Source organism: Anastrepha ludens, chromosome 3, assembly GCF_028408465.1.
Source record: "Anastrepha ludens isolate Willacy chromosome 3, idAnaLude1.1, whole genome shotgun sequence".
In the NCBI taxonomy this organism is placed as follows: Eukaryota; Metazoa; Arthropoda; class Insecta; order Diptera; family Tephritidae; genus Anastrepha; species Anastrepha ludens.
The window spans coordinates 84100113-84112209 of record NC_071499.1 but is presented as its reverse complement, the minus strand read 5'-3'; the positions used below and the strand labels follow the sequence as shown (position 1 = coordinate 84112209).

Genomic DNA, 12097 nt, shown 5'->3' with positions numbered 1-12097 from the left:
TAAGTCAATACGTCAGGGCTCGCATTGTTTTGATGAAAGATGGTTCACCTTTAGTGGTTGGTTTTCCTTAATTTTCCGAAAACTACTGTCAAACAAATGGTTATGCACCACTCAGAATTGACTATTTTAAGTTTCTCTGGTGGTACAGTTGCGACATGACCAGATTTTCCGAAATTAATCCCATGCATAGATCTAAGATTTATCATCTGTTACGAAATCGTACCCGTGCTTTGAATAACCCCGACAGAATTTCTTCAAAATGTCTTTAAATCAATGGGCATGAGGCCTTTTTTGGGCCCCAATTGTCAAATTCTGCAGTATCCAGCGATGACAATCCTTCTTGAAGACCAAACGTTCATGCAATATTTAATGTATTATGACTCCACTAATACCGAAGGATGTCAATCTCGCGATATGTCAAATGGCGATCTTGCGTTATCAGGTGGCACAGCAACATTCATTGTTTCTCGCATGACAACCGTTTTTGGACGGCCTTCATGAAATTCATCCTACAAGAATCGACGGCCGTGATTGAATTCGTTGTATCAGGGTTTCACAGTGATTTATTGTGGTGATTCAACGCCAAAAGTCGAATTAAGTTGATAAATGCACTCCTGTCTCGGTAATCCTTGTTGAAAATCATAACAAATCATCGCACGAAAATTTTCACGATTTAATTATACCTTTTGGGCGAGACGCATTTTTCAGCTTACTAAAAAATAACAAATAAAGTTCGTAAGTGAAAATGTTATATGTATATTAAGTTTATGCAAACAAAATACCAAAATTTTCGATAAAGATCTTATTACTTATATTATATTAAAGGCAACTTTCATACATATGCACAGAATTTTAAAGACTCAGACTAAAAAGTGTGCAATTTTGATGAAAATTTGTTGAATTTTTTTTAATTCTATACACAGTTTGAAACTCCTAGATATATGGTTTTTGTTGCAGTATGAACTATATTTTTATAAAAAAGAAATTTGAAACAAAGTCAAAACTTTAATTAACTTAGGTTACATAAAAACTTACTACAAAGATATTTATTCAAGCTTTAAAATCAGCTCATGCCGAATAAATAAGAGCAAAAATTTGTTCATATTTTTTTCTTCTCAGTTTCATTGAACTCGATAAATACTCCTAACGAAAAGTAGTCGTTACCTCCAGTAACTTGATCCTAACCCTAAACCTATTCTCCTACACTCTTTTAGCTAAAGAATATTTTAAACGCTAGATGGAACTTGCTATATTTTATACCGTCGAACCATCCTCGTCGATTCAACTACATTTTTTTGTTAGCCTCAGACTTTTTCTTATCTTTTTATTAATAGCTGAAACTATGCTCAGTAATCCCTGCGAACCAGTGTGAAATCAGTGCGAAATACTGCCCTGCCATACATACAGACGAGTATGTTATGTAAAGGGTTTTTCAATAAAATGGCGTTTACTGTGTGGCACGTAGCGCCGTCCTGCTGGAACCACATGTCGTCTAGGTCCATATGGTTCAATATGGGCCATAAGAAATTGGAAGGGCCACCACGTCTACCGAAAAATGGGCGCAATGCGCGCAACGTTTGCGTTAATGAACACTCATTTTGATAATAAAGTTTTATCATTTGAACGTGCTGTTCAATCGTGTAACTTGCCATGATGATTTGCAATAAACAACTGAATAATAAACAAAAGATTTGACAGATGTCACCAAAACAAAATGGGTGTCACAGGGCGCCAAAATCGACCCGCGCCAATTGAAAAACCTATAGTATTCCTGAGTCGCTGTACATATTAAACTATAACTCATGGGAATCCCGTTACGAAACTTTTAGGGCTTACCAATGAATCATGCTAGATTCGAAATGTAATTGTATCGATTATGTTTCACATTGGATTTCCCCATGAATCAGAGTGTTTTTTATTTTCAAAAGAAATCATTTTACACTTGATGAAAACCCATTATATACTCGCACAGTTGTGAATAAAAAACTCAAGGAGGTTGTAAGCTTGCATTAAATGTTTTTTTAAATAATCTGTTTGGCATGAGTCAACGTAGTGTAGTAACAACGGCGAGCGTTAGCGTATCCTAAATTTTAAGAAAATTACCAAAAATGTTAAGAGCCCAACTTTGAGTATTCGGAAAAAATATCCTATTCGAGAAATAAGAGAAGAGTTCGCCGTCGAATATTTCTTAATGAATTATGGGAAATGAAATCGAATTTAGTAGGAAAAAACCTGACTTCCCTCTCGATCGTATTACTCTCAATAATATGGGCCCTTATCACAGAAAGTCTGCCGTAACCCCAAAGTTGATGAAGCGGATAGGACCCTTGAGATACTCTCTCCGTGAAAAGTTAGGCTAGAAGTTTCTTTAGCCACCAACGATCTGTTCTCATACATATCGTTTTTGATGACCCTTTGGTCAAAATGATCGTCAGGTAAATGTTTGATTGTTTTCAAAATTATTTGATGAATATTAGTATTTAGTGTTATAATTCACGAGTGCAGTATCAACAAGTCAATTAAGTAGTCTTTTAAAAATATTTATAATTTTATTATCTACTTTTCATAACGTGTGTTTTATTAACATGATTACTTTTTCTGAGTTCCATTGTAGGAGTAGCTTAAATTTTTTTGTTTTTAATTTTAAAGCACATATGTGTTTTGAATTTGAAATTTGACGCTTCCAAAAGTAATGAACCCATCGGTCATAATTAAATGAAATTCTGTTTTTAACTATTTGAACTACTTAACTAAAATAAAAAAAAAATTGCAACTCCTATATACCAAGATACGAGGCTTTTCAATGTCGAATTTTACATGAAGCCGGAGTGAGACAGGGCTACATCTTATCACTGGTTCTTTTCCTGGTCGTCATTGATGAAATCCTAAAGTGATTAGATTGATAGTATAGTAAGAACGGTATTTTTGTGGTACCCTATTTCAATGAAGAAGATTTAAATTTTCTCGACGATATAATCAGCGCAGATCAGACATACAAAGCGAACTGAACGACCTTGTAAGGTACTCTAATACTGCTAGAAGCAAAACAAAATATTTGGCAATAAATGCGAATGACGCCTCCTTCAATATTGGAGAGAATAGCATTGACAAAGTGAGCGGCTTTCAATATCTTGGAAGCTAATTCATGACAGATGCGGGATGCAAAAGTGATGTTTTCACAAGGCGGCAGAAAACAAGAAACACATTTGCTACTCTCCGACCAGTGTGGATGTCCAAACAAATCAGGGTATATACGAAACTTCGAATCTTTAATTCAAATGTTAAGTCTGTTCTTTATGCTTGTTAAACATGGTGTCTATCAGCAGAAACCGTTCAAAGCTGCAAGTGTTTGTAAACCGCAGCCTGAGGTATGATACATCCAGCGCATTTGGTAGTCAGACAATTGGGTATCGAGCGCCGACTTACACCGGCGATGCCGACAAAAACCACTCGCGCAAGATATCAGAGAGCGCAAGTGGAGGTGGCTTGGCCATACACTACGTGAGGGAAGCATGGAGATCAGCAGACAAGCAACGGAATCGAAGCACACCTAGAGGTTCATGGCGCCGTTGCATCGAAAGTGAAATAAAAGCTGCGAACAAAAACCCTACGTGGGAGCAAGTAAAAGCAAAAGCGGGTAACAGAATGGAGTGAAAAAGTTTTGCGTGTCCCACCGAAATGGAGCTCGAGGAACTATGATGATAATGAAGTATACCAAGAAGTCGTTTTTTGACCAACAATCGTTTCTTCTGGCTCACAGTGCACCGTCAGCTGCAAAACTTTTAATGTAATTTGTAGGTCCACTCCACATATATTTTTGAAACAATAAAAATACAATTTCAGAAAATATAGCAAACCCTAATTGTGAATAAACTTACACATTTCCAATATATATATAATTTTAAAGTTATTTTAAGAAGCGTCGCTCAAAGTAATGCGAAGTATAAAATTCGTAAAAAAATAACACGCTATTCAAAAACTTTTGCAAAAATGGGAGTAGTAAAAACTAGCATAGTTTTTTTCTACTTTTTCTAAAACTAACATAGTCTTTTTTTAAGTACCTTTTAACCTTTTACTCTTCCTCGTGATTCGCATCTTTCAACGGCCCAATAGCCACAGCAACATTAATGCGAATTCATCAATGCAACAGCGGCTGACCTTCCACCTCTCTTTCATTTATTCCCATTTGTTTATGTTGCTTTTATGGTTCTTGACTTGGACGCGGATTTCTCGTTTGCTCCGTTCTTTGGACCATTCATACACATAGATGCACACATACGTTTATATGGCTTGTAAAAATGTATGCACATTAGGGATGACAATCCCGAAATCGCGGGAGTCCGGATCATTGTACCTTTAACCGTCCGTTGGGCACCCGGGTTCTGATCAGGCTGGCCTTTTCGACTTTGGACGTGAATTCAACATATTTCTATTATAGCTAACGACTTGAGCTTCCAGGTAGCTTCTCCAAATTTAGTTTTCTATCGATTTATGGACATAGCCTTTTAAAAGGGATCCTCGAACAGGACGAAAAAAGGTCAGACCCGGGTGTCCAGCCGAAGGTTTCAAGAAAGGTGTGCAATGGAGGGTTAAGGTTATGTGATCCCGAAGCGTATGACACGGAAATGAAAGAAGTAAAAACTTGTTTACTACACAATTTAATTACTTTAAAACTTTATCAATTTCTAAGAAATTTGTTTTAATTTACTTATGGAACCTGGTGTAAATTGATTTAAGTTAAAAACTGCACCTTTACTAGTTGCGTTTTTTCCACTGTAAGCGCATATGCACCAGCGCTTTCAGCAAAATAACGCGCGAATTGTCTATAATCCATAAAAAAAACATTTGACATCACTATTTAACAAATAATTGAAATTGAGGTAATTTACGAACTAAAAATGGCAGTAGTAAAAATCCATATATGTATCTCAATTGTGTTCAGAATTCTGGAAGTGTGTTGCACGTTATCAATGTACGTATCATCTGTTGGCATTTCGTTTAATATTTACACGCGATAAAACAGATTGCAAAAAGCCCATAAAAGCTATATGATAAAACTTGAAAGCATTGACTTCATCCGTAGTTATTTCATAAGTACTTTGTTACTACCCACATTGAAAGGGGTAGCACTGTAACTGTCTTCTGAAGCAACCCTGGGTAGTAAGCTGGAGCAGAAGGTCCCTCGAGCACTAAAAGTTTTCTGGCAGTTAAGAGAACCTTTGGGGTCTAAGACCGCCGATAGTACACTGGTTGTACATCACCCTGTTTAGACACATTATTACATAAGCTTCTGCAGTCTGGTGGCAGGCTACAATGATTAATTCCACAGTAAACCCCCCAACCAGGCTAGAGATAAGTGCCGATGCCCTCAATTCCATCTTGAATTGGCAATCTCTAGATCTTCAAATTTGATAGGAAGCGATGAAGACGGTGTCCAGGCTCAAGTTAAACAGAGCCTGGGGAAACGTGGAAATCAATGGCTACTGTCAGATATGCTACAGTTGTCGGATCGGTGTACACTGTGCTCGATACCAGCGCATAATCGGACGCCTCATGTTAACTTCTGTAGCTTTGATTCCAGATAGATATCAATCGTTCGGGAGAACCTGATAACGTGATTTCATCACACTTTCTACACCAACAGATCCAAAACCAGTGATAGTAGCGGAGCCAGATAATACTTCGACGAAGACCCTTCCTCTTCCGGATCTCTTAAGATTCATCAATGAAACCAAAAAATTGCGGAAGAATGACCTCAAACCAATTTTTCCGTCTTACTTACGGGTGTAGTACAATGGTCTTCTTGACTGGACTGACTGTTTGGACTTGTTCAACACCCCACAACTCTAATCTAAATATTTGGGTGCATCAGAGTATTTTTCTACATGGATGAAATTTCACCCGACCCATGGCAACGTATGCATTTTAATTTAAACTATTCCTTGATTTCTAAATACTGATTAAAAGTCATAGAAGTTTGCTACAAATACGCAAAGTTTCATTGCTCTGGGGGAAAAGTTTCAAAAGTTACAGCATCATGAAATTCAAAATGGGTGAAATTTCATCCGAACTTCGGATGAGTGCTAAGATTGTCTGCATTCATAAATATGTGATTTGTAAAGTCAGTTTATCTTAAATTTAATATTGTTTTATTTCATGGTATTTTTAAATGTAGTGACCAAATGGGTTGGTGCGTGAGCACAATTGGGAAGTGCACTTGTTCGAAACCCCGTTTGTGAAACAGCAATTGATAGACAACTTTTTTTCTAAAAGCGGTCACCCCTCGGCAGACAATGGCATACCTCCGAATGTATTTTTGCCATGGAAAAGCTCCTCATAAAAAAAGCCATCTGTTGTTTGTAGGCGGCGCAAAACTGTAGGCCCTATCATTTGCGGAATACATCAAAACGCACACCGCAAATAGGAGGAGGGGCTCGGCAAAACACCCAAAAGGGAAAATGGGAATACTTTAAAAATATCCCGGAATTCCAAAAAAAAAAAAATTTTCCACTAATATCAGCATCCCTAATGTACATACATACTTTCTGCTCTTTACGCGAATGACTTGCAAGCCTTATTATCCGCATATTCTCTTTCGATTTTCTCCCATATTTTGCATCGTTCAATTTGCTTAAGAGCCCAAAGGCCTTTCTATTGTCCGTGCAGCCAAAGTCCGTATTTGTTTCCTTATTTGCAGTAATAGTAGTGGTTGTTGTTGTAGATGTTTTTTGTTTTGTTGTTGTTGTTAAATTATCTTATCGCATTATACGTTCATTACTTTCATCGCAATTGCATTTTACGGCTTACGATTCTGTTCGGCGCATGTTTATCCACAGATGGGTGCTTGCAAGTGCAATAAACTATCCCTAGTTTGACTGCGGCCGTTGTAAATCCTGCATTAATTTATGTAAGTGGGAAAGCGTGTCAATTACAAGTATCAGTCAATGTGCAACTCTCACATTAAAACGTGTGCCACAGTTGGAAGTATACATACATATGTATGTGCATACATACACATTTACATTATCTCCGCCCGCATAGCAATCAAATGACGGCTGGGTTTCATTCCGAATTGGTACTTGACTTGTGGAGCAAATCTAAAAGGCATTCTTCTCCGTTTATCTCTCTTTTTTATTAATGGTTTGTTTATCCATAGGCCAATTAGCTGGTAAATAGTTTTATCTTTGATTTTATGTATTTGTGTATGTGCACTTATTCCGCTTAAATTGGCATTATTTAATTGAATGTTTAGCTTTTCTACTAAGTAGTTTGTATTCGTGTGCTTTAATAGTTGCAATTTTATTCCGGCATAGTTTTGAAGCAATATTGTATTCAATAGTAAATAATAATAGGACTATGAATAAGTTCGTTTCGGTTTTACAACAGATGGCGTAACTTGATTATTATTCCATCGATCCACATTTCCAAACATTCATTGGAGAGCTACTGTCGTAAGGCACAAACGTCAGTATAAGTTTTTTATTTGAAGCGTAAACAACAATATTTTTACCACACTTGAAAATGTCGAATTTCGTGCCAAATAATGTGTTTTTGCGGGGAATTCTTCTTCATTATTTTAATATGAAGAAAAAAGCAGCCGAAAGTCATCGTATCTTGGTGGAAGTTTATGGTGAGCATGCTCTATCTGAGCGAACGTGCCAGAAGTGGTTTGCACGCTTTAAAAGTGGTGATTTTGGCTTGGAAGACGAAGAACGCGAGGGTGCGCCGCCAAAGTTCATGGATACCGAATTGGAGGAATTGCTCGATCAAGATCCGGCTCAAACGCAAGAAGAGGTTGCAAAAACTTTGGGAGTTGATCAATCAACCATTTCCAAACGTTTAAAAGCCATGGGAATGATCCGAAAGGTAGGCCATTGGGTGCCGTATGAATTGAAGCCAAGAGACGTTGAACGCCGTTTTATGGCATGCGAACAACTGCTTCAACGGCACAAAAGAAAGGGTTTTTTGCATCGAATTGTGACTGGCGATGAAAAGTGGGTCCATTACGACAATCCAAAACGTCGGGCAACGTATGGATACCCTGGCCATGCTTCAACATCGACGTCGGCGCAGAATATTCATGGCCTGAAGGTTATGCTGTGTATCTGGTGGGACCAGCTGGGTGTTGTGTATTATGAGCTACTGAAACCGAATGAAACGATTACGGGGGATGTCTACCGACGACAATTGATGCGTTTGAGCCGAGCACTGCGAGAAAAACGGCCGCAATACGCCGATAGACACGACAAAGTTATTTTGCAACATGACAATGCTCGGCCACATGTTGCACAAGTGGTCAAAACATACTTAGAAACGCTCAAATGGGATGTCCTACCCCACCCGCCGTATAGTCCAGACCTTGCGCCATCCGATTACTATCTCTTCCGATCGATGCAACATGGCCTGGCTGACCAGCACTTCCGTAATTACGATGAAGTCAAAAAATGGATCGATTCGTGGATTGCGGCAAAACCGACCGAATTTTTCACAAAGGGAATCCGTGAATTGCCAGAAAGATGGGAAAAAGTAGTAGTAAGCGATGGACAATATTTTGAATATTAAATTTGTAACCATTTTACGTCAATAAAGTTTCAAATTTCGAAAAAAAACCGCACGAACTTATTCATAGTCCTATTAAATAACACTATAGAGCTGCTCACAAGTAAGCTACTTATATTTATGCTAGTGGTCCAATGAATCCCTAAAGATTTAAATACGGAGGATTCTATTGAGAAAAAAACACACTTTTTTCAGCGTTTCTCTCTTTTTTCGATGCCCCTCAAATGGCATTTCGCCCAAACTAGCTTAATCGATTAGTTCTTACCTCATACCTGGAACTAGGAAATAGTTGCAGGGATCTAAATCTGAAGCATATTTTATATTACGTAGAAATTCTGAGTCTAATTTTATAATTTTTGAATGGCGTATGGCGCGAATTACTACTCCCAAAAACCTACTCGCAATTTAACAGGAGATTGAATCTGTTTAAGTTTAATTTATTATGCCAATACAAAATAAATTTGGAGAATTTGTCATTAACACAGCAAAAAAAAATTAGTTGGGAACCTTCACAATAGTCTTCCTTTAATTCTACACAACAAATTCAATGTTGATCCCACGATTAAAAGCATCTTTAGTAATCTTCCGAATTTGAACCGTCCAGCGCCGTAGCTACAGCTTACTTGATCTTTTGTGCGCAGCCATGATTGAGTTCCCTTGACGTGCTCCTTCACCATCACCCTGGTTTTGACGAGTTGAAGACGCGCACAAAAAATGCGTGCCCGCAGTCTGAATTTCAGTGCCTATTGACCCACTCTCAAAGTTAAATATAAACTCGTTCTATAAAAATTATTTAAAAAAAGCATCTTAAGCTGCTGGCTACCGGAGGCCTAGTGGCAAGCTCCATTCCTTTTTTTGTTGTTGTAGATCAAGCACTGCCAGTACGCTGTTGTTTCGATGGGTTGGGTCAAGAGGGAAAGCGGTATTGGTGAATCTGTTTAGGAGGACACGTAAATAGATGGTTAGTATTGTGCGGGGTACCTTCGAATACCGGACATGCACCTATTGAGTATAGAGAAGTTGATTCTGGATAGGAAGAAGTTTAACCTGCTACAATATCCAGAACGTAGTTGTGCCAAGGTAACGCGGGTCTCGCGAGGCAGCTGAAGGTCTTCGTCTGCGAAGGGTGGTGGTTGGACTCCGATGACCTTAACATAAATTTCGTCCATTCAGATATTCAGAAAACAAGTTTGTGCCCAAGCACTGCTATGCTCTAGTTGGTTCTCTTTTTCTAAATATAAAAAAGTTTTTTTTTTGTGGGGACAACTAGCAAGTACAACACTCAGACAGCATTAAGTTCATTGTACTGCACTCTCATTCCCTTTAATTTTCTTCAAATCTGCCCCCGTCTCTCCACAAGCTGGGCAGAGTACACTGTCTGAGATTCCTACCTTTTCCATGTGCTTCGCCCACAGAAAGTGTCCCGTCCTCAGTCCAACCAGCTGCCTGTAGTCCTTTCTGTTTAATGACAGGAGGATTTACGACAGTCTGTCGGACATGACAGGTAACATCAGTTTAGTCCACCTGCAGCCTCGCTCAGCCTGCCAAGCTCGCTTATGGGTTGTAGTAACCCATTTGCTAACCGTGGCTTTGATGGCTGCAGAAAGGCAAAGTGGCAGAACGGGCTCCGGGCCAAAGAAATTGGGCTCAGAGCGTATCCTAGCTAAGGAATAGGTCTCGTTACCCACGATACCCACATGTCTCGGGACCCATGTTAGCATCAGGCTATTATGTCTACCTAATTTCAGCCTGGATTTACAGGACTCTACTACCCCTGAAGTGGTTTATAAATTTATTATATACATATAACTTTTTGTGAGAAATTTCTCGAAGGTTTTTTCATGTTTCTGCTGAAAGTAAATTTCATTTTCTAACTTATCGTCATCTGTCCCTCCGTTTCTTCTTCATGCAGGTATTATATATCTACGATCTCATCTAAACAAATATCTATCGGTCGATACATTCGGCAATGTACTCTGCGAGAGTGATGAACGCGATGCCGGCAGCCGTTTCCAGATTAGCATCAGCGAGGATGGTACTGGCCGTTGGGCATTGAAGAACGAATCACGTGGCTACTTCCTTGGCGGCACACCCGACAAACTTGTCTGTACCGCAAAAACCCCCAGTTCCAGTGAGTTCTGGACAGTACACTTGGCTGCCAGGCCACAAGTGAATTTACGTTCAATTGGACGTAAACGTTTCGCTCATCTATCCGAATCACAAGATGAGATACACGTCGATGCGAATATCCCATGGGGCGAAGATACTTTATTTACATTGGAATTTCGCGCAGATGAGGGCGGACGCTACGCTTTGCATACATGCAACAACAAGTGAGTAGTGTTACAATTACAAATACCTACTTATTTAATGTTGCTGGTGGTAAACCCACAAAAAGCATGAACGTCTCATGAATGCGGTTTCCGCTTGTATTTGCGGCTGTTGATATTTGTTTATTTCAACCCGGTTTACTAACAATTTCTTGATTTTTATTGATAGGTATTTGAATGCTAACGGCAAACTGCAAACTATTTGCACTGAAGATTGTCTTTTCAGCGCTGAATACCATGGCGGGCACTTGGCGCTGCGTGACAAGTGAGTTGGACTTACATATGCAATTACGCTGATTGATGATAACTAATGAACTTTGATTTGTTAAATTTCATTTGATAGGCAAAGCCAGTATCTTTCACCAATTGGCTCTAAGGCTGTGCTAAAATCGCGTTCCTCTACTGTGACACGTGATGAACTATTCTCGCTGGAAGATTCCTTGCCGCAAGCATCATTCATAGCTGAGCTGAATTCGCGTTATGTGTCGGTGAAACAAGGGGTCGATGTGACCGCAAATCAGGATGAGGTGGGAGAGAATGAGACATTCCAATTGGAATTTGACTGGTCTGCCCACCGCTGGGCGTTGCGCACGACACAAGACCGTTACTGGTGTCTGTCAACTGGTGGTGGCATACAAGCCACTGGCAATAGACGTTGTGCTGATGCGCTCTTTGAACTGGTCTGGCATGGTGATGGCTCACTATCGTTCCGCGCGAACAATGGCAAATTTTTGGCTACCAAACGTTCAGGACATTTATTTGCCACATCAGAGAGTATTGAGGAAATAACAAAATTCTACTTTTATTTAATAAATAGGTAAGCAAAGTGACTTACACAGGCAATTTTTTAAGCTGTTACAGCAGCATACTTAACAATTAATTCATATTTATGCACTTATAATTTTGCTTAATATTTTACATATATTTTCAGACCCATTCTTGTACTTAAATGCGAACAGGGCTTTGTTGGTTATCGCACGCCTGGCAATCTCAAGCTGGAATGCAATAAAGCCACATATGAAACTATTTTGGTGGAGCGCGCCCAAAAAGGTTTGGTTCACTTGAAGGCACATAGTGGTAAATACTGGCGCATTGAAGGCGAAGGCATCTCAGTTGATGCGGACGCGCCAGCTGATGGCTTCTATTTGGAGTTGCGAGAACCGACTAGAATTTGCATAAGGTAAGTGCGATCTATGCTTGCACATTTC

The 12097-nt window shown here is 39.1% G+C and overlaps 1 protein-coding gene across 4 annotated transcripts in view; it reads left to right on the top strand.

Moving 5' to 3' along the window:
- The window catches only part of LOC128858311 (protein singed), a 103709-nt gene that overhangs the window by 87402 nt on the left and 4210 nt on the right, over nucleotides 1-12097 (top strand). For all 4 annotated transcript variants that reach the window (XR_008453999.1, XR_008453998.1, XM_054094476.1 and 1 more), the window contains exons 3-6: nucleotides 10472-10892; nucleotides 11059-11154; nucleotides 11233-11706; nucleotides 11821-12069. Coding sequence is in view for 2 of the 4 variants with exons in the window: in XM_054094476.1 (XP_053950451.1) it covers nucleotides 10472-10892; nucleotides 11059-11154; nucleotides 11233-11706; nucleotides 11821-12069 (1240 nt within the window). In the remaining 2 variants the exon portion in view is untranslated. The remainder of the gene's footprint in view (nucleotides 1-10471; nucleotides 10893-11058; nucleotides 11155-11232; nucleotides 11707-11820; nucleotides 12070-12097) is intronic.